At 34.0% G+C, this 16740-nt stretch overlaps 1 protein-coding gene across 1 annotated transcript in view; it reads left to right on the top strand.

Moving 5' to 3' along the window:
- LOC108914465 (rho GTPase-activating protein 100F) overlaps window positions 1-16740 on the top strand; it is a 224447-nt gene that overhangs the window by 86308 nt on the left and 121399 nt on the right. Inside the window, exon 2 of the mRNA XM_018720293.1 lies at window positions 9615-9728. Within this exon, the coding sequence (XP_018575809.1) occupies window positions 9615-9728 (114 nt within the window). The remainder of the gene's footprint in view (window positions 1-9614; window positions 9729-16740) is intronic.

Genomic DNA, 16740 nt, shown 5'->3' with positions numbered 1-16740 from the left:
ATAAATCGGTCTGAGTGAAAGTAAAAGTTTTGATAATATTTGAACTAAAACTGATGGTTTCACTCATAAAATTTTAGTTGTACTCATACTAATAGAGGAAAATCTCACTCAATCGGGTGTGGACAAAAATTGATACATTATTGAGTGAAATTGAGTGAAAATAAGTCCCATTTTTCTTACATTACATGGGTGTTACCTAACTTAAATTTTTTATGTGGTGGGAATTTAAAACTTTTTTGGTCTTCTTTGATTACGATTTAAAGTTAATTGAAGCACTACAAGGTGTTCATTGGGTCTCACCCCTAAAATTGTACCAAACTTTTTTTTCATTGACCGAATTGAAAAATAATAATATTAATACACAGTGGAATTCAATTTAAATTTTTTTTACTCTTGTTAAATTTTAAAAAATAATGGTTTTCAAGGAAAATCGTATTAACTGAAACAAGATTTTCAGTGTCTATTAGAAAATAATCGAAGTCAGTAGTAGGCAATGAATTTATCTTTCAAACTTGTCAGTTAATAATGAAATTATTTTATTTGAACAATTGCCTCTGTTGAAAAAATATCAATTATTATTCTTATTATTTATTTGTGATTTTTACTTAATATTCGCAATTTATTTTCTTGTAAAAAATAAAAAATAACGAATATGAGCCTTTTTTTTTTCAATTACATATAATTAATTAATTTTAGCCTCTAAATAACTACAGTGCAATTCGAATTGAAGGTATCTGTGTTCTTTATAAGTGCTGTAAACGTTAGCTTAAAATATTAGTTATTGTTTAAAGTAATTGGTTGTTAAAAAAGTCTCTTAGAGAAATCTAATTTCCCCAGCCTATACAAGCGTCGTAAAGGATGCTCCGGGGACTGATTTTACTCTTGAAGAGTTGTACTATAACAAGAAAGTTGATTTTAGAAGAGTAAATTATTAAAACATGACTTTGAAAATTAAGTCGTCAAATTGAACCTAAACATCGATGACCAACTAAATGATCATCATAAGTGTGTACATGGTTTTGTAAATAAATACAGATAACATAGTAATTCATAAAAAGGAAACAACATTGTAACGCGTTAAGAAATCGATTTGAAGATAAAATGGAAAGGAAATTGCATTTTACATCTGCTTGAGTTAAATTTAACATGGAGTTGTATTTAAAGAAATCAGGTAAACCATGATCCTTACTTATCGCCTATCATCAGTTTTCTACTTGAGATGCTTCAACGAGTGGTGAAAATCGCATATTGCTGTCGTGTTTAGTTTACGAAATATTTTAAGTTTTCGCGGATACTTTTTATGACATCAAATAAAATCGAGGTAAAAAAAGGTAAAATTTAGATCTAATATTAAATTCTACAAGAAATTTAAAAAAATTAGAAAATCAGGTTAGGTAAGAAGCAAAAGAAATGGAGCAATTGAAAATATATTTAAAATTATATAGAAATTGATTTGGTATAACTTTTATTTGAAATATTTTCATGTGTTACTGACATTGTCACAGTTAGATGGAAAAATCTGTTTTAAGTTCGCATTGTATTCATTTAGAGGGATTTTCAAATTTATGTGTCAAACCTTATTTAGATACAGTAGTTATAAAATGACGAGAAGAAAAAATATTTCTTTAAATAATTAAATAAAGTTTAACAAAAATTAAATTTGCTGTCTCTAATTAAAAGTAACTCAATTTGCCGGTTCCGCCAATACCACAAAACTTATTTTCGAAACAAAAATATAAACACCGCGGGAACAACTCGAAAAGAATTAAAACTGCTTTACCATTTTACACAATATTCCAAACATTAATTCGTTCTAATTAAAACCGCCCCAAGGCAACAGAACTTTAGTCGGCGGTCAATTTATATATAAAACTTTTTATTGCGCCGGAACTTCCAGTCCGTCAGATGCAAAATGTAAGGGAGAACCGAAATAATGAAGTCCCGAAAAACCGCATTCATGCAAAACTCATTAATGAAGACATGAATGGAATATAACTCCGGTTGGGTATATTAATTGTGATATATTTTGGACGTGCTAGTACTGAAAAAGTTATTACTCACAATGTTATACCGAGTGATAAGCTTATTTTTGTTTATTTTTTAGGTACTTAATGAAATGAGATTTCGAATTACTGAAATTTGAAAACGTTTACTCTCTACTGTTTTCTGCTGTCTCACAGGGTTTACTGAAAGTACGTAAACAAGTGATAAAAATCATGCTTTTAATTTTTTTTGTTCTACCTCTACATAGCGCCTAATTTATTTATGGGATCATTTTAGATTTTTCTTTGGGTTTTTTGTCATTTGTGATAAAAAAATAATTAATTTAGTGTTTAGCACACAGACAAATGTTTTGGTAATACATTTTTTGTATTTTATAGATATATCATTTATGTAGAAGGTGTACCAAAATTCACGCAAGAAGTAATTTTTATGGAAATGTTAGAAGATAGAAGAAAGAGAAGTTTTTAATTAAAAATTGTAAGATTTTTATAGATTCATAAAATATACAGTACAAGGTTACGTCTGGAATAGCATATCGGGTAAATGGCCTCACGGCTTTGCTTTTCTAGATCTGGGCGGCCAATTGTGATCACCAAAACGGGAAATTACACGACCAGGATATGACTCATGCAGTAATTGAGTTGCTTCTTGGGCTGTATGGCACATGTGGCACCGTCTTGTTGAAATTAAATGTCGCCTACGTCCACATCTTGCAATTTAGGCACAAAAAACTTGATTATCATATCGCGATAGCGAGTACCATTAACCGTTATTGACAGTGGCACGTTGTGGATGCAATTGATTCTCATCACTCACGGATTTCCTGAACTCCAAATGCGACAATTTTTATTTTTATTTATTTAATATATAATAATAATAATAATAAAAGACGTACATTAATACAAACAAAATTAAAAGGAATAAACAAAAATACAGACCATCATAAAAAAAGGAAATAAATAAAATCTATACACTAAATAATACACATAAATAAAGATTAAAATTACATATTTGAAACTACCAGACATTAAAAATAAAGTATTTTTAAGTCATTAAGCCTGCAGTTAAAAATATCTACAGAATATTTATTACAGTTGTTGCAGATTTCATAAAGTGGTGAATGTTTGAGTACATTAGTACGAGGTAAATAAAATGTTCCGAAATTTTGTCGATTAACAAAATCATCAAGATGAAAATGAATCTCATCGCTGAAGATGATTTTATTCGAAAAATCAGTTGTTGTTTCATAATCCATTCAACGAACTCTCTTCGCTCTGCGTGGTCAGTAGGTTCATGAATCAATTGAACTTTGTAAGCATGAGGATGCAAAACTTTCGTGAGAATGCAAAACTTTCGTGAGAATGCGCAGTAACAGCAATACTCTCACGAACTGCTTCGATGTTTTGTGTTGAACGACTTCTTGAAGAAAGACCAGAGTGTTTAAGATCACTAATTGGTTGAGTCCTCTTAAACTTTTGAATTAATCTCTTCACAGTTGATGAAACTAAATCATTATTTCGACCATATTTTATACCAAACCTGTAGCTGCAAAACCTTCATTACTTTTAAAATATTGTTTAACCCTGAAGACGCGTTGTTCTTTCATGTATCGTTTCATTTTTAATAACTTTGAACTGTTAGCTGCCACGCTGTCTTTTTTGTTCGTTGGCAACACTTTACTGAACAAATGGCGCAAAATTCAAATCACATTACAAGATACCTAATCTTATAATGTTATTTCTCAGTATCTATCTACAAACAGAGGAATATGTTGAATTATGAGGGCCACGAGTGTGGAAAAATTGTCACACCTTCGAATTCGTAACTCAAAGTGGCTTAGAGAGCAGAAACGCTTCTCCAGTCAGAGACAGACAAATGTCGTTGATGCGAGCGAAGCAGTTAGTTAAAATTTTCTCTAAACTTTTGATTGCGCTGATATTTTTTTTTTTGATAAATCAAATCAATTCCTCGAATTTCTTACGTTTCCCACATCTTGGGACATCAAAGTTATCTGCAATTAATAATGGAACACATTGTATTGCTTCGTGAGATAGCGTAGGGCATGTCTTTAGATTTTACACAAAATATTTCAGTCACACTTGATAATGATGACCAATTATTTGCCCATTCTCAGTTTTTTATCTATGAGAAAAAGGACCCATATTGCAAGAGTTTTCACTTGTATATCAAAAGCTTCCTTCTAACTAATTATCTGTTCAATTTGAAATGATAATGTTTAAGCATACTTCAAGAAAACTATTCGGAGGCGGATGACACCGAAAAGGATTCCTTTGGACGCCACAAGTTGGACCACCAACAATAACAATTAAGAAAGTATTGTTGAAGTAGCGGCGCTCTTCCAGCACCTAAGAGTCCACCTCCTTTTCCACTAAAAAAGTTTAAAGATACTTGTACTGCAACGATAAAAGACTAGTCGAGAGCCCCTGATGGCTCTTGACATCATTCACATGACTTGAAGGAGATTGATCGGGGTCGCATCGACCAGGCCGGGACATAAAATTTATTCGCAACGTGACGCTGCGGCTCGATATTTATGCAACCAGTAGCGTCGGAATCATGAATATATACAATATGTCTTATTAGGGGATAATGGCGGAGAAGTGGGTTAAATGTCAATTTTTTTTGTGGTCGTGATTAACGCGGCCGTTATTTAGTTTGGTTTGGCTTTATGCCGTATATCTTGCGACCAAGTATATATGTACAGTACATACTATTGTACAGGGTGTAACGTTAAGTTACAGTTTTATAGGTTAATTACATTTGTGTATCGGCCGCAGTACTGTAGTGAAGCCTCTGCTATTGAAATGCTAAATATAGGATCTAGATCTGAGTCTCGCAACAATTTTGAACAATTTGTATTAGATACAAAAAGTCTGTGGATATTTTTCTGTATAATATTGGTTACATGCAATAGAGAATTGTATAATGCGTATCCACATTCTATCGTACGCCTGATTCCTATTGTGGACTGTAATTTCGGACGCTTTTGGAGCGCAGGGACTTCTGCTTTTCCCGGTGCGATCTTGATCCGTCGACGGAGGTAGCTCAGGTTTTGGTTTCAGATATCTCGCATCGTTGGATGTTGTGTTTGGTGGCCATTGAGCGGTTTTTGTGAATTTCAAGGTCATTTCCAAAATAGAAATACATATCAGCGATTTTCTAGGTGGTCTGTAGCGGTCTTTGGCGCGCTGCTTTGGTAACAGTATCGGGCTCTGTAGTCATTGTTCTGTTTGGTCTTCGGCGTCGTAGAAATCTTCGGAAGATCAGTGAATATCTTGATTCTCGACCAGTCTGGGAGTTTGGGTGACAGGTCAAATGGCCCTACACATGTAGTGTTCTTGCAGCTTTTTGAATTATATACGGGTGACTTCGTGGCATGGATTGAAAAAGTAGGTGATATTTGAGTTTAAGCTCATACTAGTAAAAATCTAAATATTGGACAATTATATTAGTGAAATAGGACTGTGGAAAGAGAGTGCATTTGTCGGGTTACGGCAGATTCATAGGCGCACTATTTTCGGGCATAAAAACGATAATATGACAATTAATTTAAGGCATTATTCTCAGGCTGCAACACGGAAATATTATTATGTTTATTGTCGCGGAACGCTATTGGTCTCTGCCAGGATTAAGGTCCCCGGTTGCCCATCCCCGCTGGTGGTTCCACGTTGGGCGCCACGACGGGGTTGCGCCTCCTCTTGGTTCGGTCCTGTTTATGGAGACCTGCTAGCCTCTCCACTGATCATCATCATCGGGTCGTAGACTCGTATGATGGGACGGGAAGGATAGAGGTGTCCAGAGTTCCTCTTCGCCTCTGGTGTCAGTTAGACGCCTGCTCGAGTGCTGGAGTGTTCCCTGGCATCTCGTTCCTCTCCCCTTTGACGTACGGCTCTGCAACCATCATCGAGGGAAAGTGAGATTTCCGATCTTCCGCTATCGTTCTGAGTTCAATGAGCACAGGTGGAGATTCCACAATCTATCTGTAGGAGTGTATTGCGATCTAATCGGCTGTTGGAGCACTTCACTAATTTGGTTTCCAACTTAGGAGACTTGGAAACGTGGTTTGGGCTTTTGTGTTACCCTGTATGCACTTGGTTCTGGTCTGATACCCTAGTGTTTGAAAATCACTGTATTTGGTTCACTATGGTTTATTTACTATGCACGGACTCCTCGGAGGGCCGGTACTGAAGTTTTTAGGAAGCTTGATTCAGTGTGGAGCTGACTGAGAGCGTTAGAGCTCGAGGTTTGGGTATTTTTGAGGTTGGTTAGCGGTTCAGGTGGATTAATCTCCTAATGGGAGGAAGTACAAGGGGCCCAATGGAGCCTAAGTACTGTAGCTTTTTAAGCTACCCTCTCAAAATTCCAGATTCCAGATTGGGTATTTTTCAGCTCTTGCTGATAGGCTGCAATTACCGCTGATGGTGTGCATTCAATCGCCGGCAGGGTGGATCCCGGTAGAACGGTTGCTGCATGGTCTGATTCAGCAGTCACCTCGTCTCGGCTCGTGACGTTTACATTTTTGCCTGGTCTGGTCGCTCGGCTGTAGTTAGTCAACTGAAACTAAACAGATTTAGTTCTTACCCGGGGGTCTTGCGGAAGGTCGGTGAATTTATCGGAAAGATCGGTGATTTTTGCAATGGATGGTGCGGCGGCCGTCTGGATGTCTCAGGCATTGTGTTGAACGGCTTTTTGCATGATAGAAGATCGTTCGTAGGGTCTGAGGAGCTTCGAGAAGAATTTCGAAACATCCGTGAATTTTGGAAAAAAAAGTTGTGCGACCGTGTCGTAACAACTTTGAAAATCTCAATATTATGTAACCGATTGTTGAAGTTATTCTTAAATATCTATTTTGTTATTATTTATTACATTTTCCATGACGTTTATACGCGAAAAATGGAGACAAAAATGTTTTGAGAATTTTTATTATAAACCGACATAAAATTTAATCCATCAGAAAGTGTTATGGAATTATGTAACAATCATGAGAAAAAATCATTATCATATTGAAAACAGATAACTTACTATGATTTTTTTATGTCACCTTTTCGGTGTATTTTGTATTGTATTAGAGTTAGTATGAAACAGGATAGTGACTGAAAGGAAAATGTCAGTTCGAAATAAGATGTATATACCTCTCACAATGTGGTTTTAGTGGGAAAACAGGGTATTATATTGCAATACGACTTCCATTCCACCGAATAACTGCCCCGGGGAATTGTTATTTCTGGATAATGTGACTAAGCACACGTTTGCAATACGCTCCAACGTTTCCACCGATGAAATCATTTCCTGGTCAGACAGTTCGGATTAATGATAAAATACAGTGGCGCCAGAACTAATATTCCTACCCATTTCTACCAGTACAATATTTCATATAAAAGGTTCTGTTAATATTAAAAGAAAGTGTTTTTGTTCTTCGGCAATACGTTCAAGCACGATACGGTTGTAGTTTTTTTACCACTTGGCTCCGGATGTATCCAACATTTATATATACAGGATGTCCCAGAAATAAGTGTCAATATTTTAATCATGCATTTAACTCCTCCAAAGCAACCACTTTTCTCTTAACTTTAAATTTTTGTAACCTGCTACTGGAGCATGAACAGGTAGAAACTAAGGAACTAATAGCAGTATTTGCCATTAAGATATCAACAAATTTTAAGATAAAATTATACTTAGATATTTTTTCTTTCTATAGACAATTCGATAGGATTTAATGGATACTAAATACCGGAAAAAAATATTAGGCAAAGCATATTGCTTTGGATTAGCTAAATACGTTACAAAAATTTTAGAACACTATATAAAAACTATTTTACAATATTAAAAATGTATATTTTATATGCAACAACAATTAAAACGTTACGGACTATCCGTAAAACCACATGGTTATTATAGGACTAATAGTTGTTTATATATTTACACAATGAAAACAAACCTCCAAGAATATTTAATACTAAGTGGTGTCATTTGTTGATGACAACATGATTAAAATTCATATATGTTGTGTATATTTACATCCCACATAAAATTTTGTAAACTGGATTTAACTATTTCTAATTTTCATTATATAAAAAATAGTTGTTAATTTGTTGACGATGATGCCTATCACCCATCTCTTAAATTTGTCTTACATTCAATAAATTAGATCATAATATACATATCTCTAAATTATCTGAAATTGGCGTGCACTAAGGACTTCTTATGTTTTTAGATTTCACATTACATTTCACGGTTCCTTATATTGCTGTCAGATGTTCCTCAAGGATTGCATTTAGGACCACTATTATTCTTGACCTATATTGATGATATCCATCATTGCTTTACAAAACAAAATGTTTAGTTTGTAAAAATGTGATTATTCTTTATTTGTAGCATATGTTCACAATGTAATCAATTTTGCTTCAACGGTATGTAATCCTCTTCATAATGAGTAGATTTTTGTAACTTCATTAGAAAATCGTAGAATTTTTGCAGAATCAATATTTGCTTATTTACAACCATATATGCAATGTTGATACTTCAAACTTACAGTAAATTTGAAAGAGACATATTTCTGACTTTGACATATATCCAGATGGAAAGTGACATTTACCAGGGTGGACTTTTAACCATTGACCTAGTAAACTATGGACTGGCCCTAGAAAGAGAGGTCAACCGCGCTGATGTGTATAAAGCAGATGAAGCTAGTGCGGTAAAACATATAATGGTACACGGGTATACCGATACAAAATACCGTAAACAAACCTTAAAGTAAAAGTTATGGAGGTAAAAGCTTTCTTACATTTTTGTGTGTGATTTAGTGTATGTGAAATATTTGTTTATAAGGTCTATCCTTTTAACTCAGGAAAATGTCAACATTCATTGTATAACGAAAATGTTTGTTTCCAAAAATATCTTATTGTACCTTGCACGACTCTTTTAGCGGATTCTCTCAGTTGAGGAGGAGTACAAATAATTTCTTCTGAATCCCTTATTGTCTTCGAAAACACTTTTTTGATGACAATCAAAAATGCAATATGGTAATACAGGGATCTTACTTAGTTAATTTCTTACGCAATTATTATTTTACAAAAACCGTCACTTATATTTAAAAGGTATGGCTGTAAATAAAATAGTATACAAACCTCGGTGAAAAGTTTCTTTTTCTGTCGACAAGAAACTTTCCACCTGGGTATGTAATATACTATTACAAACTTGTGAATGACTTTTTTGATTCTTCAGTTTTATTATCCCCTGTTAACGAGCCATTAGAATTAATATATTATTCTATAAGTCAAAACTTCCTTTTAATCAGGATATGCAGAAATTTTAATTTGTATCTTAGTAATCTCGATACGTCTTGCTCGTCACAATTTAAATATATCTATATGTTACTGCATTACTAATTACTTTTGTTGTTAATTTAGCTTTAAGTAATTTGTGGACACTGTTCTGGGCTTTAAAACATGCGGAAGTTCCTTATTCAACACATAAAAAATGAAATAAAATACTGAGTCGGGAATTCTACTAAATCTTTTTACTTACGATGGATATTTTCTTTAACTATTTGACGAGTATGTGTATCTAAGGAATCATTTTTTTTTCAGGATAATGGGCGCGAGGCTTTGGATCTCACGGCGTCACCTCTGCGAGCGCCGCCGGCTCCCAACGCAAGGACAGCTCACCCGCCGCCCATGGTCATCCAGGGAGACTTCAGAAAGGTAAATACGTGTGAAAAATGAACCGTGAGATAGCACGAATGTGTGAATACTACTGTGAAATGATAAATTTAAAAGACATTTCTGAAACTTCGCTGCTACAGTAGAATTCGAATGTGTTTGGATATCTTTTGAGGTGTTAAAAATACGTATTAACTATGGATGTGTTGTTAGCATTCACTAAACTAAAAATATAGGCAGATACTTCTGCATGTTTATGTAAAGAACAGGTTTTATCAATTACTCATAAAAAATTGATATCAGTGTGAAATACAATGTCAGAATTTAAAAACTATAAATACCGTCCTCATTTATAACTTTTTCTTTTTTCTTTTGGGTTTAAATTTCTATTTTATGATGTACTATTAAAATTCCTGAAAGTTGTGTAAATCAAATATATTAACCAAAAATTTCTTACCTAAATATTTAAAAACATCAATTTGGCACCATGGACAAGAATCCGACAGTTAGAGAAGTTCTTTACAGCAAATTCTCACGATAGATTTGCATCTTCATGTTTACAAAGTTCAATTTACTCAAGAACTGAAGCCTACTGACCACGTAGAGCGAAAAAGTTCGTTGAATGGATTATGGAACAAGTGGATGCTGATTTTTCGAAGAAAATCATCTTCAGCGATTAGGCTCATTTTCATCTTGATGTCTTCGTTAATCGACTAAATTGTCGCATTTGCGGTTCAGAAAATCCATGAGTGCTTGGTGAGAAATAAATGCCTTCACAAAATGTCACCGTTTGGTGCGGATTTTGGACTGGAGGCATCATCGGACCATTCTTCTTCGAAAATGCGGCTGGTCAAACAATAACCGTTAATGGTGCTCGCTATCACGATCTAGTTTTTTGTACCTACATTGCAAGACATGGATGTAGACGACAAGTGATTTCAACAAGAAGGCACTACAGTCTGGGAAACAATTTAATTACTGCATGATTCATTTCCTGGTAGTGTAATTTCTCGTTTTAGGGATCAGAATTAGTAGCCCAGATCATGCGATTTAACGGAGTTGGACTTTTATCTATGAGGTTCTTTGAAATCTAAGGTTTATACCAACAAGCTCACGACCACCCATGCCTTAAGAAGCAGATTGAGCGCTGTATCAATGAAATGCAGCCGCATTTATGTAAAACGGTAATGGAAAATTTCGATAAGTCTAAATGTGTCAGCAAAACCGTGGAGGCATTTACTCGATATGTTGTTCCATACATAACCTTATACTGTATAGGCGTAGCTACGGTGGGGCAGACTGAAGCGCTTGCCCCCTCTTCCCTGGTTCATTCAATGAAGCAAAAAATATAAAAAAATGTTGCGCCAGTAAAAATGAATTATTTAAAAATTTCCAACTGAAGATTACATTTAAAAAATAAAAAATTATTTCTTAAAAATAAACAAAAAATTATAAATTTAATTTAAGATAAAATAATTTTAAATTATTAAAAATTGGAAACATGATATTAATTTTAAGCATGTGTTTTTTTTTGTCACATGTCCCGACATAAATATAAATTACTTATATTAAATTATTGTTAAAATTAAAAATATTTTGTTTTATTTACTTGAAATTATTATTATAAAAAATTATTTTTTATCGTTTAAATATCATAGTCAGCCGGGTTTTTTAAAAATGATTCATGTCTCCTGACGCGTCTAATTTTTTCAATTATTTTTTAATTTTATTAAGGCTTTAATAATAATAAAACTTTAAAAAATATTTTTGTTATTTGATAATGAAAAAATTAATAAGAAAGAACATTTTATTAATTCATGTCAGAACCTTACATGCTTGCTTACGGTCGACAATGATAGAAATAGGAAGAGCATAAATTAAATCTGAAAAATGTTTGTCAAGGTTTAGGCAGAATCCCCGAAGACTAGTGCCAAAATAAGATTTCGATTAATTTAAATTAGTTTAAATAAAACCCCGTGAAAATTCCGATTTCCAGCTGTCGGACTGAAAAAACGCGGCTTGAAATTTGTCGGACCACAATACTTTTTGACTGAATTAATTATTTACAATTAATTTTACTAAAAATTACCTATGTGGTAATTGATTTTCAATACCCTGTTATTTTGGCATGTTTCAACCGGTAGACGCGTCAATGTCGGAGGAATTTCTGTCGGACAAATTTAAATCGGCATTTGCAACAAAATTTCCAGTACTTAAGCTAAAAATAAAAGATGTGGTCTTGAGTTTTCAAGACCCCGGGAAATTGCCATGTTTTTGGACTTTTCCGAGTGGAAAAGCGGAGGAATCGAGAAAAGTCACAGAGGAAAAATGTGGTAGACTCGTCAAAAAGAAGCCCCTCAGGAGTTATAAAGTATGTGGTAATCAACTTTCCAGAGGGGGCCTGTACTGTGGACTATATGTTCTATGAATTACTTTTTTATCTACAGTATTTGTTCGTTTCACTAAATTTCTTAAAAAAGGCTAAGTAAAATGTGGAAACAAAAATATTTTTCTTTAGTACCTGTTTTTTACTTATTATTATTACTTTGTCGAGGGTGATGTTAGAACCACAAAAATATAAGATATTTCCGCAATATCAGCAGTCAGGAGTCTTATCTGTGGGATTTTATATCTTTTGCATCCCTATATTTCTGACATAAAAGAACATTGATTCCATATCATAAGATTTTTTAGAAAAATTTTTTTGGATTCGTTGGAATTACTTTTATACCTTTAAAATAGAGTTAAAAAAATGAGAGCTAATAATAGAATATATATTTTTTTAAAAAAGAAATTCTAGTTGGTCATAATCGCAACTAAATAATTTCGAACAGGATGAGAAAACTTTTAAGGCGACGTTTAAATTTATGCTATACTACTTCGGCGCTAAGAGGAGTTGATGGGATAATCCTAATCGCCAATTCCCGTCTATTACTGAACGGTTACTATCCTTGGAAAGGACGAGGCTTGGAGAAGATTAATTCCCTTTCAAAGATAAGTAACCTGCAATAAAAAGGTCGGCTTTCTCGTTAAGTAAAATGAAGAGGAATAAGGAAGTACCTAATTTACTTCGTGAAAGGGTGTCGCGGGAGACAAAGTACGGCGATAATTAAAAGAAAACATTGGAAATTTAAATTGGAACTTTATCGAAATTTTTCAGAACTAATTTTGGAAAATGTGTTTATCCTCTTTATATGAATAATATCAATATTCGCGGCGCCTTGAAAAAAGCGGGGTACTTTTTGTAATATTTTAAGCTGACAGAACGACAGGCCAATCTATATTTTTAAAATATACTCATTTCAACGATGTTTTAGATGAGGGCTTAGATTATTTTGTTCGTTTTTTATACAGGGTGTTTATTAATTGAATGCCGATATTTAAGGGTGTGAATCCTTGGGTCATTTTAAGAAGAAAACTTAATATCAACATATGTCCTAAACCTCTTAATTTTTGAGCTACAGGGTGTTACAGTTTTAAGACAAAATTTACTTTTTTATTATAATTTTCTTATCACTCCAGATATTTTTATGAAATTTTGTACACACCTATTAATCATTAAGGAGCATTGTTTGATGTAAAAAATGTTTAAAAATCTTTGCCAATGACGTCCGTACGAGGTTTGAACTAAACATTTTTGAAGAAAAAAATGGTACGCCACTGCTTTTTCTAAAAACTAAAATTATTTTTAAAATCTCCATTTATTTTACAGCAAATTCGGTCCCTAGACTTACTCTCGTACGACGCACCATTTGCACGTAAAAAAATTAAAACCAAAAAAAGTTTTTTCCCCCAAGTTCATTGACACTGATTTTGATATTTTGTTGCCATTTTGTAGACACCACCATGCGTGGAAACATTTTTGGCAGCATACTATTATACGATTTCGTAACTCTTCTTCGGTTTGAATCGGCACTGCGTACACTAAGCTTTTCAGATGACCCCAGAAAACGTAGTCTAAACTATTAAGGTCTGGAGATCTGGGCGGCCATGACTGCGTTCCTCCGCGGCCTATCCTAGTTGTGATTTAAAAATTCACGCACCCGTAAGCTAAAATGTGGAGGCGCACCATCGTGCATTAGCCACATCTGGTTTCTTAATAAATGAGGAAGGTTTTCAAGCATTGGCGGCTGATCTTCTTCAACAAAGTGTAAATACGATTGTCCATCTAATCTTCTTTGGATAAAAAATGGGCTTATCAAATAATTGTCAATAATACCAGCCCAAACATTTATTGAAAACTGTTCTTGATGATTTGATTCAACAATTGCAAAAGGGTTTTCATCCGCTCACAAATGGTTATTATGGAAATTTTGTATTGAGTTTCGAGAAAAACTAACTTCATCGGTAAAAAGAATGTACCTGTCAAATAACAGATTTTCCACTTTTGAAGAAACCACTCACAGAAATTAATGCGCAACGGGAAATCTCTAGGGAGTAATGCCTGGAGTCTTTTAATGTGATGTGTATATAATAAATTTTCGATAAGAATTTTCCAAACAAGTACGTGTGAAACATTAAATGTAGCCGCGATTTTCCTCGTGCTAGTTTCGGGGTTCTCCTCAATTTCATGTAAAATTCCTTCTTCAAGTTCCGGTGTTCTTACTGTTTCAGGGATTCCTTTAGCACTGTGGTCTACTTTTAAATTTCCGGTTTCGTGAAGACGTCTATGAATTCTAGAAAATGTTCTCGTATCGGGTAGTACGCGATTTGGATACCGCTCTTGGTATATCCTCCTGGCTTCGTATGGATCTCCGTCGGCAACCCCATAAGTAAAATGCATGTCAGCTAATTCACCGATTGTAAAATTTACCATTTTTTATGAGATTTTACCTCCTACTCTAATAATTTTTTAATAATGAAAAATCAATGTCAACTTTATTGCGAAAAGAAGCGTCAAAAATTATGACACTTTACCCAGCCTACTAATTTTTATTTCATTTGCTTCAAGGGGGCATTTAATGAGCTTACCGTTTTTTCTATCCAAACATTTAATATTATGCCTACGTGAACGTCATTTCTGAAAGTAGAAAATTAATTTTTGCCCCACAAAAAGTGTGTCCACGCATGCTGGGTGTCTACAAAATGGTAACAAAATATCAAAAGCAGTCTCAATGAACTTGGGGAAAAAACTTTTTTTGGTTTTAATTTTTTTACGTGCAAATGGTGCGTCGTATGAGAGTAAGTCTAGGGACCGAATTTGCTGTAAAATAAATGGAGATTTTAAAAATAATTTTAGTTTTTAGAAAAAGCAGTGGCGTACCATTTTTTTCTTCAAAAATGTTTAGTTCAAATCTCGTACGGACGTCATTGGCAAAGATTTTAAAACATTATTTATATCAAACAATGCTCCTTAATGATTAATAGGTGTGTACAAAATTTCATAAAAATATCTGGAGTGATAAGAAAATTATAATAAAAAAGTAATTTGTTTCTTAAAACTGTAACACCCTGTAGCTCAAAAATTAAGAGGTTTAGGACATATGTTGATATTAAGTTTTCTTCTTAAAATGACCCAAGGATTCACACCCTTAAGTATCGGCATTCAATTAATAAACACCCTGTATAATTAATCAAAATACGACACCTATGAGACCAGATGAAGGAAGCTAATTAGGGAGTCAATGTATTTAGATTTCAATAAGAAAATCTCTAAAATTAAATAAAACGCACAATTCGATAAAGTAGCGGTCAAACTGAACTGTTTTTGTGATATTGTTATTTGTGTATCACGAGTTTAAGTGTTAGTGCAAGTTTACGGAGATGGTGCTCTGGGCCGTACGCAATGTTACGAATGGTTTTCATGATTTAAAAGTGGTCTTCAGTCAATTAATTGAAGATGATCCTCGACCAGGAAGGCCTTCGATTTCAACTGATGACTCCCACGTTCAGAAGTCAAATACGTGGTGCGTGTAAATCACCGACTGACAGAAAAATTGCAGAAGAGGTTAGCATCTCAAAAATCTAACATACATTGAGATGCAGCAAAAATTCTTCCTTATTTGATAACGGAACAACAGAAAGAAAATCGTGTGGACATTTGTCGACAACTTGAACAATTCAATGACGATGAAATATTCATTCAAAGGATCATAACGGGAGACGAAAGCTGGGTTTACTGCTACGACATTGAAACAAAAGTTCAGTCATCACAATGAATTGGCAAATGATTTCCGCACCTCAAGAAAACACGTCAGTCTCGATCCAATGTCAAAGTGATGCTCATTGTTTTTTTGTGCATTTTGTGCATTTTGAATTCCTACCTCAAGCGAAACAGTCAACCGTGATTACTATCAAGGCGTTTTACAACAGTTACGTGAAAAAATCCGCAAAAAGAGACAAGAGTTGTGGCGAGACAACTCATGGTTCTTGCAGCATGACAATGCGCCCGCACACTCAGCTCTGTCACATCGTCAGTTTTGTGCCAAAAATTTGATTACCGTCCTCCCTCATCCGTGATTTTTTCTTATTTCCGAACTTAAAATCAGTGCTGAAAGGACGCCGTTTTTAGACTATTGATGACATCAAAGCAAATTCGTCACAGACTTTAAAGGCCATTTCAAATGAAGCTATCCAGGACTGCTTCATGAAATGGAAACACCTCGCAGAAAAATGTATGAATAGGAGAAGAGAGTACTTTGAAGGAGACAAGGACCAATAATGTATAAAATTAATAGTAAAGTTTAAAAAACAAAGTACGGGTATTTACAGACATCGTATTATGTACGAGTATATAGTGCTTTTTCTTTATGTCTTAAATTTCACAGTGCATTATTAATTGCTGGTGTTCTATTTTTAGAACATAATCTGAGATAATTATTTATTAAGGCATTTAAAAAATCCCCGGGAAGTGATTATTACTTGAAGTTAATATTTAATCGTAAATGACTGAAGAACAAGGCAAATTGTATTGCAAAGAAAATTGTATTGAGAGAATCTAGAGTTGCACTAATAGTCTAATAACGAACCGGTGCTTTTTGGTAACCGTGTGACAAAAAAAACAGTGTTCCCCTCATTTCCAGTATATACCACCAAGTTAAGGAAATAGTAAAAA

Source organism: Anoplophora glabripennis, unplaced genomic scaffold (genome assembly GCF_000390285.2).
Source record: "Anoplophora glabripennis isolate ALB-LARVAE unplaced genomic scaffold, Agla_2.0 scaffold532, whole genome shotgun sequence".
Lineage (NCBI taxonomy): Eukaryota > Metazoa > Arthropoda > Insecta > Coleoptera > Cerambycidae > Anoplophora > Anoplophora glabripennis.
Note: the sequence above shows the minus strand (reverse complement) of the source record. Positions and strands in the feature narration are given on the sequence as shown.